A 17,150-nucleotide genomic window follows, 5' to 3' on the forward strand; every position below is an offset into this window, starting at 1 on the left:
CGTGGAGGTATATAGCTGTAGAATATGTTCACTTGATTGAAAAGACTATACTATCGAAAACCAAAATGCCACTCCATTTGTGGGCGAAATTGTTTTCTGTAATGCAGCACAGATATTAATTTCAAAATTACTATGAAAAGAAAAGTCAATGGACAAGCATTTTCATTTCATTTTTGTGGAAATATCAAGCCAACCGTAATTAGAAAATAGTTTAGTCATGTGATATATATTATCTGAGCTTTGAGAAATGATCACTTTTGGTCCGTTTTCTTCAGAAGCTATTCAGATATAAATAAAATATTTCAATGAACGGAAACATAAAAGTTGCATAAATATTTTGCAAAATTAATTGCAAACCAAATTTAATAGTAGGAAAGGAAATTAATGATCCAAAGCAACGAATCTCTAGAAATAATGAGAAGCAGAACATCTTTGCGAGTCTCACTTGGAAGAATAATATAAAAATTGTTAAATAAGTTATTACTGATCAACTAGATGTTGTTTTTGGTCACTATGTTAAACTAAGATTCCTGTCTAATTAAATTCCAATTTTTGTCCTTCCACTGTATCCTAAATATTATGTGGAAGGCTGGAAGATGAATACACCACTGGATTGAAACTCATAGACATATGTTTGCACACAAGTTGATTTCTAGTTTCCCTGCAAACTTATTTTATTTTTTCATCTCGAGTGTCATTGGATAGCCAATTAAGAAACCGCTTTATTTTGTTCACTGATGGTAATTGGTGGCCTTAGATTCTATTATGGAATCAAATTTTTTTATTAGTTCAGTTAAACAAACATCATGTTGTGATCGATCTTGGTTTTAGTGGCTCTGCAAACTAAAAATTAGTTCAGTTAAAAACAAACGTCATGTTGTGATCGATCTAGGTTTTAATGATGAAGTTATAGATGATACTATCTGCAAATTAAAACTGAATATAGTTAATTGATTTATCCAGCATATATACAAGTTAAACTGTTGAAGACTAGGCGACTGTAGTTTTTTGTTAATCAGAACAAGTAGCTATAAGCTAGCATTCCTGATGAGGACAAAAAACAGATACAGGTGGAAGCTGGTAGCTAGCCTGGTATACCAATCAACAGCAGGGTTCAAAATTTTGGCGAAATTTCGGCCAAATTTCGCGAAATTCGGTAATTTCGGTGGTGGCCGAAAGAAAAATCCGAAATTTTGTAATACACTAATACATGTGTTATATAACTTTAGACTCAATTTTTTATTGTTTATATTGCATATTTTTGTATTCAATAGATGTGTAGTCATAAATCATACTAATATTTGTTTAGATTTAAATGTTTTTTTTTTAGAAAAAGCATACTTCATGTGTTAGTCTCTAAAAAAAATTCGCCGAAATTTCGGCCGAATTTCGCGAAATTCGGTAGTTTCGGTGTTGGCCGAAATTTTTGTAATACCGAAATTGAAAACCCTGATCAACAGTCCATCTCTTCATATAAGATTGCCAATTTCTTGTTCAGGCCATATCATCCCTTGTTCCTCTCAGATCGTAATAACACTCACAGGCCATCACTGTATAATTAAGTATCCCCTTATTTAGGAGAAAAAAATGACAAAAATAAAATAAAGCAGAAAACTAGGGAAGCATTTCCTTTGGCAAAGTTGGGAGAGAGCAGAATAAATTTGCGCATGAGTTAGCGTTGTGAGAGTCAAAGTGTTCTTTTATTCAGTCTGGGACTTGGTGAGCAGTCTCGTATGTAATGACGACGTTCCTTAATTTTCAACAAAGCTCTCAAAAAGAAAGAAAAAACTAGCTAAGCATTTCATTTTGGAAACCAACTCCTTATATATCCATATATATACATCCATAAGCTCATCCAACATTGCCCTTATATATTTAGGAGGAACAGATGTACACATCCGTACATACATAGTTACAGTTATTTGAGCGTAGATCGATCTATTGACATGCATGGGGCTTAATTATATCAAGCACGTACTAATTAATGGAGAATGAACCAAGTAGAGTAGTAACCAACACCAACTAGCTATCATCAACCGGGGAAGCAGAGAAGCACTAGCTAGAGACTAGAGATTATATTAGCTAGAATAGAGACATCAGCCTGATAGAGATCCAGATAGCTAGACCAAAGCTTTCACATGCATGCATGGTGATCGGCGTGCATGGATGGACACCAGGCCTCCACGAACCTAGGTCGAGGCGGTGGCATGGAACCTGGCGATGAACTCGGACGCCTTCATGTCGACGTCGCGCTCGCTGACGTACCACAGCCCGTCCTCGTCGCTCGGCCGCACCGTCCTGGACGACCGCCGCGGCTGCTCGTACCCCGGCTCGTCGTCGGCGTAGTACCCGCCTCCTGACCCGATGCAACACAGGCTGGCTCCCATTCCGGCGATCGATCACCCGAAGCTTCTTCTTCTTCTTGCCTGACGGCTGTAGACGCTAAGCTTCTCAGAGCACAGACGACAGTTGTCAGGCACTAGCTAGCAGTAAGCTCACTAGGAAACTGCTGCTGCTTGCTTATGTGCTGGGGCAACCGGGTCCTCCCCCAATTTATAGCGGAGGGTGGGCGCACAGCGGGCGGCCAGGATGCCCGGAATCACCTCTGCGGCGGCGTCCGACGGCCGGGATCGATCAGCTCATCGAGCGGGCTACGTGTTGTGCACGTCGGGACGAGACGAGACGACGAATAGACTGCTCTTCTGACGGTCGAGCTTGGGTGCAGATTCTTTCTTCTTCAGACTTCTCCAGCTATAGCTTAGCCGTTGCTGTGAACACTGCAAGGTCTGAACAGTTAGTTGCTCTGCGAACAATGAAGTGTAGTGCTGCTGATGGCGTAATTGGATTTGAGATGTCATGAATATATTATGGTAATAATGGAAGGCAGATAGTATTTGGGCTTCAATTCGATACATTCACACGATCACCTGAAGCTAGCTAGCTAGTCCTGGGTTTAAGGTACGATATAGAGCAATTTTTTAACCTTTTCCGCAATTGAAAAGTTTATGGCGATAAGCCGGCATCTCTCAGAGTCACTAATACGTGCGGTCATTTCAGGGTCATTTTTTATAATTAATTGATGTACGTTGTTCATCAAGAGATTTGGTCTAGCTACTTGTGGTGATCACTATTCACTACCTCATGTCAATTAATCGACAGTACAAGTTGGACGGTAGCGGCTTGATTTGCATTGGCAGTCTTGGTTTACTTTGGTACCCTAATTATTGTTGTACCCAAACCACTGTTTGTTTGTGATCTTGTCGATCGACTTTTTGTGTAAATAAAGGGATGAGTACAAGTATAAATAGATATGCACGACTTTCCTTCACAGCTTAGGCTACCTGCCTCAGATTGTAGAGTACAGATTGTAATGAGCAAACTTGTTGCCTCAAAGAGACAGAGAACATCGTTCACTTAACATATGATATCACAACATCTCAACAAATTTTATGATTTTCGGACTTCGTTTGTTTTTTATAGAATTTAAAAACACTTCGCACGCAAGTTCGCGGTCATGTTTCGTGAACAAGATGTCCAAAATTTTGGGTCCGTTCCTGGATACGGCCTCATACTACACTCACTAATATGACTATCAATTTTTGAATCATTAAATTCCATTATTCATACCACCACGTGCAGTTCAAATTTATATTTTTCGAAAAAATTCAAGTAAACGAAATAAAATAACTAAATATATAAAAAAGCCACAAAAAATCCTCAAATTCTAATTAGGAGTTCCTGGTACTTTAAAAGGCCTGCACAAAAAATTTGGAGACAAAAAACAAAAAAAAACTTTGCCGAGCGCCGGGTATGGCACTTGGCAAAGGGGGTCTTTGCCGAGTGCCAAAAATAAGGCGCTCAGCAAAGAGGATTTTTATTTTTTTTTAGAAATTTCCTCTTTGCCGAGTGCCTCCACAGGGGCACTCGGCAAAGACATTTCAAAAAAATTAAATTTTTGCCGAGTGCCGTGTCAGGGGCACTCGGCAAAGTATTTTTCCAAAAAAAATACTTTGCCGAGTGCTAGATCTGGGACATTCGGCAAAGACATTTCAAAAAAAATTAAATATTTGCCGAGTGCCGTGTCAGGGGCACTCGGCAAAGTATTTTCCAAAAAAAAACTTTGCCGAGTGCCAGATCTGGGACACTCGGCAAAGATATTTCAAAAAAAAATCTTTGCCGAGTGCCTCCAAGCAGACAGCCAGCCAGCCCCGCGCCCCCGCCGGCCCGCCCCCGCCCCCGCGCTGCCATACGCTCCCACGTCGGCCCGCCACCGCCCCCGCGCTGTGCGCCGCCCTCCGCGGTCACGCCGGCCCCCCACGCGCCGCCATCCGCGGCCACACCGGCCCGCCCCCGCCCCCACGCTGCGCACCGCCATCCGTGCCCATGCCGGCCCACCCCGCGTCGCGCGCTGCCCTCCACAGCCACGCCGGCCTGCCCCGCCCCCGAGCCGCGTGCCGCCCTCCCCTCCCTGTGCGTCGCGCCCACGGCCGCCCCCGCGCCCGCCAGCCACCGGGCCACGCGCCGGCGCCTACCCCCGCCCCTGAGCTCGCGTGTGGCCGAGCGTGGCCAACTCGCCCACGCCGAGGAGCCGGCCCTGCCCCCGGCCACGCCCCGTGGACCGCCCGCCCCGACGCCGCCGGTGCCCGACCCCGTTCCCGACTCCGGCGACCCTGACCCCGACCCCGACGCCACCCGCCCCTACCCCCGGCGTCCGTCAGGTTTGCCCTCTCTCTTGTTGTTGTCGTGGTAGTGATAGTTGTAGTAGTAGTGCTAGTGGTAGTAGTAGTAGAACTAGTGGTAGTAGTAGTAGTAGTAGAACTAGTGGTAGTAGTAGTAGAAGTAGTGGTAGTAGTAGAACTAGTGGTAGTAGTAGTAGAACTAGTGGTACTACTTGATATATTCTTCTGCATGGATTGATATCCAAACTACATGGCTTCTCTTGAGACATATGTGCTTGTTGGCCATCGTGCCGCTATTTTTTGCAAGTTTTGGAAACCTCACCATGCAGGGGAGGTTCTATCGATTTTTTTAAATGACATTATTTTGTTCCATTTTTGTAAAGAAGAGCCCGTCGGAGCGGAGTCCAAGTTCCTGTCGCCGTGCTGGTCTGCCTGCACCACGTCGCCTCGCCACTGCACCGACCCGCCACGGCCCCGCTAGCCTGACTCTACCACCACCCTAGGTATAACCCCTCTTTCCGTATCATGGTCGTAGATCGTGTAACCCAGTTAGGCGTCTCCCATTCGAAAGAGATACGGTTGGAGGTATGCAGATCTTTGCATATCTATGACCGTATCTATTTCAGATTGTCCACGTTTTTTGGACAGCCCGCGGATGCGTAGATGGGTTAGTTTCCATGGTCTACTCCGGTCCGAGACAGAGTTTCGGCATCACCTCCCTGTTATTCTCTAGATACACACTCTTCTTTGGCAGGACGTGTATCTGGAGAACAGCGGGGAGGTGCTGCCAAAATTCTGTCTCGGATAGGAGTAGAGCATAGAAACTAACCTCATCTACGCATCCACGGGTGGGATTATGACATATCCTCACCTATTAGACAGTAGGAACACCATGTAGATGCAATTGATGGCTGATACATATGTTAGAGGATGGATGACCGTCAGTGGATGTACATGGGCTGGAGAAGTCAGAGTGATTACACCACGGAATGGATGAACAAGACCGATGCTTTCTTAAACAGTGCATTTGGCAAGGCTACTAAAGGACATTGCCTAGTTTTGTGTCCCTGCAGCAAATGTGGAAATAGGAGAAGGGTAAACAAGGTGGAAATGGGTAAACATCTTGTGAAGCATGGATTTATGCTGGACTACACTCGATGGGTCCACCATGGTGAAGCCTATCGTATTATAGAGGAGGTGGTGAGACCACGGGTGGAAGCTTTTGATGCTGATGCCAGGGTAGCAGACATGTTAGATGACTTTCACCAAGGATAGTTCGATGAGGGACGTGAGAAGGAGGAGATAGAGGCAGCCGCACAGGCGTTCTACGACATGATGGACTCGGCACAGAAATCCCTTCACGACCGGTCAACGGTGTCTCAACTGGATGCCATTAGATGCTTAATGGGGTTGAAGTCCGAGTTAAACTTGAGTTGACCTGGCTTCGATAAGATGTTGGCTGTGATTGGCACCCTGCTTTCGGAGGGCCACATTCTGCCAAAGAGCATGTACGAGTCACAGAAACTCCTTCGTGCACTTAAGATGTCGTATGAGCAGATACATGCTTATCCGAAGGGGTGCGTCCTATTTAGGAAAGAACACGAGCATGCAAAGTTCTGTCCAAAGTGTAAATCCTCCAGATAACTGGAGGTAGACTCTAATGATGGCCAGAAGAGGCAACTTACGATCCCCGTAAAAATCCTATGGTACTTTCTGTTCCTACCGAGGATCCAACGGCTATACATGACCGAGGAATCCACGAAACAAATGACATGGCACAAAAATGGCAAACGGTACAATCCTGATAAGATGGTACATCCATCCGATGGTGAAGCTTGGATCCGCTTTAATGACAAACATCGTGACAAAGCAGATGAGGCTCATAATGTACGTGTCACGCTGGCAACAGATGGGTTCAATCCTTATGAAATGATGGCTGCCCCATACACATGTGGCCCGTCTTCGTTATCCCCCTTAATCTCCCCCCGGTGTCTCCTTTCAACGACATAACGTATTCTTGTCGTTGATAATTCCTGGACATCCAGGGAGAAATATGGGTGTGTTCATGGAGCCTGTGTTTGATGAATTGGTCCATGCTTGGGACGAAGGGGTATGGACATACGATCGAGCTACAAAGACAACCTTCAAAATGCACGTTTGGTACCACTACTCCCTGCATGACTTTCTGGCGTATGGGATATTCTGCGCTTGGTGTGTTCACGAGAAGTTTCCATGCCCAATATGCAAGGAAGGTGTGAGGTTCATTTGATTGCAGAAGGGTGGCAAGTATTCGTCATTCGACAGACATCGTCAATTCCTACCTCTTGACCATCTATTCAGACAAGATATCAAGAACTTTACGAAATGTGTCAAAGTGACAAATCCTGCACCGCGGATGATGACTGGTGCCGAGGTTCATGCTTAGATAGATGCTCTTGTGCCCAATGAAGAAGGTGGTTTTATGGAATATGGTGAGCAACATATGTGGACTCATATCTCGGGCATGACGAGGCTCCCCTATTTCGATGACCTTCTTCTGCCACATAACATTGATGTAATGCACACTGAAAAGAATATCGCCGAGGCACTTTAGGCAACACTCATGGACACTGAAAAGTCTAAGGGCAACACTCTCTGCCAACTGGGCTATTGGTTCCACCTCCGCCTCCGTATCCTGCAGCTCCAGCTACTCCTGTGAGTATGAAAGTTTTTTACTTTCGCTTGTGCTTTGCTTGTATGGCCTCTACCTTCCTAGATTAGCTATCCAAATAATCTTACATGCAATCTTTTCTCCTTTATGTAGTCTCCATCGGACGGTGGTTCGAATAATCCACTTCATGCACCTCCGAATGATGGAGCTGGGCCTTCACCACAGTCGCAGTGGCCGAGATGAGTGCACGTTGTATTTTTTTCATTTGTTGTTCACTTGGTGATGGACTTGTGATATACTTGCGATGCACTTGTGGACGATGGACTTGTGGATTTATTTGGATGGACTTGATCACTTATTATTATATATGTGATATATATTGTGATGGATGTGATATGTGCGGATGGATGAGATGTATATGTGATAGATGAGATATATATATGTGATGAATGAGATATATGTTTGTATGAATTTATTTGTCATGATGGAATGTAAAAAAATAAAAAATTACTGTTTTGGGTCACTTTGCCGAGTGTTGCACTCAGCAAAGGACCCCGTTGCTGAGTGCCATGGTCACAGCACTCGGCAAAGCTGAAAAAATAGGCGCTCGAAAAACCGTTTTTCCAGCTTTACCGAGTGTCATGACCATGACACTCGGCAAAGATTTTTTTAAAAAAAAATTCAAACTTTGCCGAGTGCCAGACAGAGGGCACTCGGCAAAGAAATTGTTTTTAAAAAAAATTCAAACTTTGCCGAGTGCCAGCCAGAGGGCACTCGGCAATTTTTTTTAAATGCAAACTTTGCCGAGTGCTAGCCAGAGGGCACTCGGTAAAGATTTTTTTTTAAAAAAAATTTCAAACTTTGTTGAGCGCCGGCCATGGGACACTCGGCAAAGAATTTTTTTTTTTAAAATAAAAAAATCTTTGCCGAGTGCCTACAGGGTTGGCACTCGGCAAAGAGACCGTCAACGGGACCGACGCCGTGACGGTCGCTTTTCTTTGCCGAGTGCCCCCGGGGCTCTCGGGGCACTCGGCAAAGAGGGCTTTGCCAATCAATTTTTTATCGTGTGTTCTTTGCCGAGTGCCTCAGACACTCGATAAAGAACCTGAATCCAGTAGTGCTTTCTCTTATTCCTTACCATATAGGGCCGGTATATATAGTCGCAGCAAATTCTTCTTGTTCTAGCTTCTTACCTTTAGCTTGCATAATTATCGCACATGTATCCCACAGCAACAAGCTATATATACATTTAGGTCAATGCAAGTAAAATAAGAATTAAGACGATCATCATGTGTACGTACAATAGTTTGGTAGGACCAGTCAAAAGAAGAACAAAACTTCCCAAAAGCTGCCACTAATAATCCCATTTGCAAAGTGCAAGTTGCGACCCCTGATGCCTGCCTAGCTGCAACCTTTTGAGAAAGAGTACTTGCACGGCTTGCGTTGGCTCCTCTCCTACACGCCTAAATGAATGAATGTATAACCAGTGCATGGTAATGCAGTGCACGCTGTAACCACAATGCTTTAAGATGGCAACTTTTGGGCAGAATCCTGTGATCGTGAGCTCTTGATCGTCAGGAGGTCCATAATAGTGTTAGGCGAGAGCTATGCGTGTAGATGGACATAGTAGTTGATAGATATATTTATTTGTAGCTAGGTTGCTTTAGCTATATATATTTATTTGGGTTGAAGTTGCACCAATTCTATTTGTCTGTTTTGATCTCCAGCTGTCATTATAAAAGATCAGGCACTAGATGAGTCCCTCGTATATGCTGTCATAGTGTTATGCAAACCTTGCGGCCTTTGGAGGCTCGGACAGACAGCACGCACTGAAAGAAAGAATTTGAAGGAGTGGAGATCTTTCTCGTCAACTAGATTTGTACATGGAAAATCTTTACATGTGCTAGTTTGTCACAACATAAATGCTATGTGTCACCATGTTCATTTTCTAACACAATAGGTATATAAATACTCTATAATCTCTGGGTGTGGTAAACTTATCAATAAATATGTATGTTTTTTTCCATCGATATCCACAGTTTTTCTCCCTCTGTATGGCAAACTTTAACGTAAGTTATGGTGGCTCTTGTTGAATAACAGGTCTCATAATACCATGAAACTTATTCTTATTGTATTTATTCAGAACTTTATTTTTGTACTTTTTTAAACGTAAGAATTTTAGATAGTAGTTTGCATAGTTTGTTACTAGAATGACATAAACAATCATTTAAGCTTCACCACTATGCTCAAAATTAGCGCTAGAGCTTGAATTGATGATTAAATAGCTATAAAGTACACTTTATATTGTTCTAACTTACTCGGCTTGCCCTTGTTAAATTCAAAGTAAACATAAATGCTATATGTCAGTATGTCACCATATGTATACCAAGTATATATTATAGTTTATCGATATTGAAAAGAAAATGTTCCCTTAACAAACTAGGTTGAATGACACTGCAATTTAGTTTAAATTACATTAAAATTCTATGACAATAAAACCATAATATTACAAATATAATTTTTTGATAGAAGAATTTAGCAACGAAGTAAGCTTTTCTAGGCTCACCAATTCCCAGAGTAGCTTCGCTGCTACTTGCTCCAAAAGATACATTCCTTTTACCTCGCCACTCAAAAATTGCTTTTCATGTGCTTGCTTTTTTCTTGTTAGTTCCTCTTTTGCTGGTATAATGTTCGGATAGGTTTTGTGTGAATGCCACAAGTCGATCGGTAACCTAGAAGTTAATTATTCCCCTAGGTTCGGATAGAGTTCAAACCTCAAAACCCTTTTGGGCGGCGTTCTCTATTCTGCTATAGCATACAGCCAGTGTAGTTTGAGCCCTGCAACATCTAAGATTTTCCTTCAACTTTATACTCGGACGTGTTTACTATGGACCATCCACGCCCGCTTCGCTTGCCGTGCACCTGGGGACTGCTACATCTGTGGGGACCTGCTTCCTACGCCTGCTAATGTTGCAACATGAAATACTTCTGCAACATACGTCTGAAACAGGTGAAACATTTATAAACATACGTTTGCAACATATGTGTATAGCAACTACAATATCTAGATAAATACGCTTACAACATACTTTTGAAATAGATAAAACATTTTAAATAAACGCTTACAACACATGTGTATAGCCACTGAAACAGATGAAATGTTTGAAACATACGTGTATGGCCATTGCAACATATGCAACATCCAGATAAAACTCTTTGTAACATACGTTTGAGACAGCTGAAACATTTAAAATATACATTTGCAACATATGTGTATAGCCATTACAACATAAGCAACACCAGATCTGCTTTTGCAACATCCAGATGAAACATATGCAACATAAATCTGAAATGCATGAAAGATACGGTTGCAACATGTGCTCATCTACTCGCTACCGCCCAATGGAGGCTAGTTGACGCGGTGCGGTGGAGCGCAGCGCGAGGTGCGGGCGGCGCACGGCACGAGGCACGAGCGGGGGTGTGAGGCACAAGGCGTGGACAGCGCGCAGCGCGATGCATGAGCATGGTGCGTGGCACGAGGCACGAGGCGCGGGGCGCACGGCGCTAGGCAGGTCCGGTGTGAGGCGCGACTGCGTGAGGCGCAGGGGCGCACGGTGCGACGCAGGTCCATCCCGTCCATCCGTCCAAACGCCCTGGGGGTATCATTATCGTTAGAAAAAAAGTGGTCTAGAGTTTTTAAAACTCCTAAAAGACTACAATTTTAGCAATACTATTGTATTCAAAACTCTAAAATTTGTTGCATCCAAATATTTCACGTCACTCTAAAACCAAAGAATTTCATAAAACTATGGTATTTTCTAAAATTCTTAAAATACTTTGCATCCAAACAAGACCTAAATCTTTTTTCTAGCGCGTATCGTGAGAATTAATATGGAGGCTCCGTTAGGGCCTTCAATTAGTAATGATAAGATTAGATCATCTTTGGTAGACTTAGACTTAAGAGTATTTGAATTGGACATTAGTCATTTGCATTGGGTTTGACCGGGACGTTGTTTTTTTTGCTTGGACTTAAATTGAATTTCTGATATGGTGTCTAACTATACGATGAGAAATTTATATATACAAAAGAAATTATAAGATGAGAAGCAAAACGGTTGTTGGCCAACAACTACATTTGGGAATTTGGCCTTCCTGGAGAGAGACGAATAAAGCAACACCTGTGGACAAAGAGGATTTAGGAACGAAGTAAGCTTTTCTAGGCTCACCAATTCCCAAAGTAGCTTCGCTGCTACTTGCTCCAAAAGATGCTTTCCTTTTACCTCGCCACTCAAAAATTGCTTTTCGTATGCTTGCTTTTTTCTGGTTAGTTCCTCTTTTGCTGATATAATGTTCGGATAGGTTTTGTGTGAATGCCACAAGTCGATCGGTAACCTAGAAGTTAATTATTCCCCTAGGTTCGGATAGAGTTCAAACCTCAAAACCCTTTTGGGCGGCGTTCTCTATTCTGCTATAGTATACAGCCAGTGCTGCAACATCTAAGATTTTCCTCCAACTTTATATTTGGACGTGTTTACTATGGATGAGCTGGTTAGATTTTTTTTGGACCTTCCAAAACTTGTATTTGTGTTCGTACCTTTTTTATAACAATTATTACACACATAGTTTCGAATAAAACAAATACTACATAGGCAGAGTATAGTGATTATCAATCCGTAGACTAGATCATCACGCACGTACGGGAAAAATGTCCTTGACCACCTTTCCCTAGTGTCACCGAGCCACTTCAACCAGATTCTATGAGCATGGCTTCTAAACTATATAAGCAACGAGTAGTTTGTGTCCTATATATATCATCAGTTGAAGTTAGTTTATGTTTGTTGGAGATAGATATAGCCATGTCGCTTTCAAGTAGTGTTACTGTAAATCAATTTCAAATTAAATGTTTTTAGCCTTACTGGATTTCCTATTCGGCTGGTATTAAAGTCGACTGATAAGCTAACTAAAACTATTTTATTACGAGAGAAAAATACTGTAGATTTGTAACTATGCCGATGCCCGGCAGTCCCCTACTACGGGCGCCGCTGCCGCATATTGTAGCAGGCATCTAACGATGCCCTCACCACGTACGGCCACGTCTCAATCACGACGGCGACGTAACGATCCATGAGTCACGGCGGCCACCGTGCAACGCAACCTCATCGACCATACTCAATTGTACAGTACATCTGCGGCAGAGGGGCTAAGACGCAAACAGCGCAACGATACTGAACAAAACTGTCTACAGATGGGTAAGCCTGTGATGAGGCTGTGGCTAAGGGCTGGTTTTCGCGCCGAGATAACGGCGGCAGCATACAGTGAGAACTGGTGAGGACCGGCTGAGCTTTATTTCTAATTTCTTGCATGATCGATATTTATTTATAAACTCAGATCGGAGGAAATTAGTGCTGTTTATACTTTATAAGTTTCTTAGATTGACGCTATTACTAGCTAGTGTTTTTTTTAAACCTGCACTAGCCAGTGTTGAGGGTCTGCCTCAATGAGTACCATATTGCTAAAAATACTCCTCATTGCAATAGCTAGTGTTCATAGATTCTTCCTCGATGAACTATGTGAATAAATTGAGAAATGAGACAAGGACCAATATTTGAACGATTGCTTGGTCACAGTTAACGAGGCCGGCCCATAAAATACTCTGTATAATCTCCTAGAATAAGCGGCCAATATTTGAACTAATGATAACTTGACCAGCCTAACCGTTATTAACTCAACCGAGCATGGCTGCTCTTCATCTCCTAGAATCAAAGATGTCATTGGCATATGGAAATACTCTATATAATCTCTATCCGATGGACAAGCTCGTCCTGTTAGATGGGCGTGGCCGGTTGTGACACCGAGACAGAGTTTGCCGAGCCGGTCGAAGAAGTCTAGGATTTTGAAGCGGAAGGCTTGGTGTGGGGCAAAGATGGGGGTGAGACAATAAGGTGGCGAAATCCAAGCTGTCGAAGGACATACAGTTGCCAGGAGCAAGACCGTTGGCATTGCGAAGGAGAAACCCATGGGTTGGGATCCATGAATTTAAAAGCTACAAGCCCCTACCAAGCGCGCCATTTATCGGTATTTCATATCACAGCCAAGTAAATTTTAATTTCAAGCATGGGTTCCCAACGGATATCACACATGACACAAATATCTATATTGGTTTGTGCAAGACGCCCTATGTCTAGTGGTCTAGTCGAAGAGCGAAGTTAAAAGTCCCAGTTTAATTTTGGTAATTGAGTGACAACCTTAGATGGACTAATAAGGTTTCATGTGAGATGGACAAGTGATTAGTCTACAAAGCTAACTGGGCAACATGAAGGCCATGGTGCGGAGAGATGCATGGCATGTGCATGTGCATGTGAAGGCTCAACTAGTGAAGAGCTGATGGAAGATCAATATATGATAGAAGCATATTGAATATGGGACATGACATAGTCTCATATGGCAAGCTGGTGAAGATCAAGGCAAGGCTTGGCTCGATAGACCGTGTGCAAGGGTGGAGGGCAAGCTAGAGCTCCGGACACGACGAACCATTGGGCAGTGAAGTGTGAGTAGAGGATTGGTGCCAATGGACCAAGGCAATGGAGAAGAGCAAGCAAGGCTACGATCGATGGACTATGAAAGCCATGTGAAGCTATGAAGAGGACCATATTGTTTTATGGATATCAAGCCAAGTTGTGATATGTGAAGATATCAAATGGCTTGATGGAGTGAAGATGGAGGAGCTATCCATGCAATGGACAATAGTCGAGTGGCAAGGTTGGCCACACATAATGCTGACCATTGTTTATCATATGGAAGATGATGATATGGAGAGTGGATGCTCGTGGGCATTACAAAAATGGAGATGAAATGGAAATGCGCAAGACAAAGGTACTTGTAGGGCATTTCATTTCATCAACTTAAGGTGTTTAGAGTAGAGCATTGGTTAGGTTTAGCATAGATAGTCGTACTATCTAAGGGATCATGATGCCTAAGAGTGGGGGTGAATTGAGTTTTCTAAAAACTTCTACTCTAAACTTGGCCACTAATTCCACTTATCAATACCTATGCAAGAAAGTAATCTATCTAGATGTGCAACTAAGATTTTGCTAAGTGTGTTGTTATCTCTACCGTAAAAGAGTTATGCAACCTAGGTTCAAATCCTATCAACTAGCCTAGCAAGCTAAACTAGAATAGTAAGCACACAACCTAAGTACACAATATAAATGTGGAAGCTTAATTGAGATATATCACTTCCGATCCTAGCACATTAGTTGGTATATTAATTTCAGAAGTCATTGATATGTTGATATTCTTAGGCTACAATGGAATCCATCGAGGCTACACCTACAAAAGAAGGCCAAGTATCAAAGACCCCTGCTAAAGTTGTTGCTCAACTATTGCCGAAATCAAAATTTCTTTAAAATTTCGGCCTTTAGCTACCATCCCCCAAGAGAAGCTCCAAAGCCATTAATGATGCACGAGTTATAGAACTTGAAGTAGAAGTTGCAGCTAGGAAGCAAGACAAAGAAGAACTTAAGGATCAGTTGGAGACTTTGAAGAAGAAGGTAGAGGAATCAGAAAATGAAAGACGCAGGCAGATAGAAGAGATAGAGCAGTTGAAGAACGCACAAGATGAGTTGAAGAAAGCACAAGATGAGTAGGAGCTCTTATGTGCCTTGTTGTTCTAGTTGCTTAGACTGATTGACCTTGTAAACTAAACCTATGTAGGAGCTCTTGCTAGTACCCTAGTCGCCACATTGCTTAGCCGACTCATTAGTTTAATTCCGTATTTGATTCGACCAAGACTTGCGATTAAATTTTAGAAACAGCTATTCACCCCCTCCCTCTAGTTGGCTCATCGATCCTAATAGAGGTGTGTATGTTGTGCCCTAAGTGGTCGGCAATACGTATTAGCTAGAATCTAGATAAATGCTCTTGAAAGATTGTTTGGATGAATGACTAAAAGGATGTTCGCATAGTATTTATAGGACGTTCCATGATATGTTTCTAATTGTTCATACAAAACATATCCATGAGATGTTCTATGTTATATTTTATGCTTTTTATATACTATATCCATGGGATGTTCAATGAGATATTTGAATTGTTATAGTATTCATGAGATGCTCTATGAGATTTCTTTTTTCTACTACTAGACATAAATATTATGTAATATCATTCACCTAAACTTAGAATTTTATTTTCCTGTATCTAGAATTCCTGAGATATGATGATGTATGCATGATATGTTTGCAACTTAGTTTGGTGGAAAGAAAAAAATAGTCAAAGAAACATGTATGGCCAGAGGCTTACTTGCCTTCGACTAGTCGGACGCTAGCAGCTCTCACTTGGTGGTGGCACGGGAGATGTTGGCGACTAAGGGGAAGTCGTTAATGCCACGTGGAGTGTCAGTACCACATTAGAGCAAAACCACTTTTGAAAAAGGATCGGAGATTATTTACATGGTTTAGATAGTCAGAGGAGTACCAAAATCTGTAGTTTAAAGGGGAACCCAAACTCTTACTATAGTTGAAGAGAGCATTGGTGGAGGGAAGGCGGACTAAGGGGGCTAATCACCCCTCCATCATTTCTATGCCCCCATAATGCATATTCTTAGTTAGCTACTTAATAATTAGTTGATGATGCTATTTGTGTTTGTTTCCATATCCTTTCTCCATATTAGTCTCTAATAGCATCTTATATAATTAAGAATTAGGTCATTCTATTTTTTTCTCCATCTCTTTTGTCTCTCCATATTAGACTCTCTATAGCATCTTATACAATCAGCTAGTTAATGATGCAATTTGTATTTTTTTATTAAACATCTAATTGGTCTGTACACCCTCTAATTAGCTAGTTAATTGTAGTTAGTCCTTTCCTTGTTTGCTCTCTCCGAATTGATCTCTAATGGCATCTATATTATTTAGGATCCTTCTTCCTGTTATCTTCCATATCTTCTTATCGTGATTCTTTTTGTCCTAGGAGTTAGATTGATTAGGTGAAGGTTATAGATCTGCTAATTTAATTTTAATACATCCTCTATGTGTACGGGCTCCGCCCCTGGAAATTTCTATAAATAATAACAAAAAAAAAACGATGGGACATGGGCGATACCCAGGAAGAGCAATCTATTGGGCTGGGCGGTCATGGGTTCAATATAACAAGGATTTTAATAAATGGATGGAGCAATTTTTATCTCGGCCTTTGGGCTCAGGTTAGCCCATACTTTCCCCCCTAAACCTATGGCCCATTGATGAAGGGGGGAGTTGTTAAGAAAACCGGCGAGCTAATGTTTTGACTAGGGATGAAAGCGGGAACGGGAAATTCCTGTACCGACCGACACCGAACACCGGAATTCTCGACCGGATATCATTTTCTCGGGAAAAACGGATTCGGGAAGAAATCTAGGAAAATTCGGCGAATCCGGGATCGAAATCGGTTAGAGTGATTTCCCGACCGAATTAGCGGATCCCGTATTTGGTCAGGAAAACTCCCGCGGGAAATTCCTGTTTTTAAGGCCGCAGACGACTCACAGGAGTCGCAGCGAGGAAATTAACGGCGGCGGCGGCGCCTCACGCCTCGCTACTCGCCTCGGCGTCGCTTCCAGTTCCCCGCGAGCGATCCCGATCAGCGATTCAGTCATTCAGAAGCGGAGCGGACTGAGGACAGGCAGACATCAGAGGCAGAGCTGCAGTCTGTGTTGCGCCGTCGTGCCTGCGTCCGGCCGGCGGCCGCCAATAGCGAGCACCAAGCAGCTGAGCCCGAGCGACCACTGATTCGCTGCGACTCTGTGAGCAAGCAAATCTGCAGACGCAAGCGCAACTGTGCAAGGTGCA

The 17,150-nt window shown here is 42.9% G+C and overlaps 1 protein-coding gene across 1 annotated transcript; it reads left to right on the top strand.

Moving 5' to 3' along the window:
- The first annotated feature begins 3,514 nt into the window (after nt 1–3,514).
- LOC136524186 (vegetative cell wall protein gp1-like) lies at nt 3,515–5,160 on the top strand. The gene is made up of 3 exons (XM_066517642.1): nt 3,515–3,546; nt 4,195–4,718; nt 5,063–5,160. Exons 1-3 carry the CDS (start codon nt 3,515–3,517, stop codon nt 5,158–5,160), a joined length of 654 nt encoding a protein of 217 aa, XP_066373739.1.
- The last annotated feature ends 11,990 nt before the right edge of the window (nt 5,161–17,150 follow it).

The sequence above is a fragment of the Miscanthus floridulus genome, chromosome 18, assembly GCF_019320115.1.
Source record: "Miscanthus floridulus cultivar M001 chromosome 18, ASM1932011v1, whole genome shotgun sequence".
Lineage (NCBI taxonomy): Eukaryota > Viridiplantae > Streptophyta > Magnoliopsida > Poales > Poaceae > Miscanthus > Miscanthus floridulus.

What these genes read in the sequence shown, in the direction of transcription:
- LOC136524186 (XM_066517642.1), top strand. Translation starts at nt 3,515, where the DNA reads ATGTTTCGTGAACAAGATGTCCAAAATTTTGG. An exon ending in CAAGATGTCCAAAATTTTGG is followed by an intron (nt 3,547 to 4,194) that starts GTCCGTTCCTGG and finishes GCCTCCAAGCAG; the next exon opens with ACAGCCAGCCAGCCCCGCGC. An exon ending in CTACCCCCGGCGTCCGTCAG is followed by an intron (nt 4,719 to 5,062) that starts GTTTGCCCTCTC and finishes ATTTTTGTAAAG; the next exon opens with AAGAGCCCGTCGGAGCGGAG.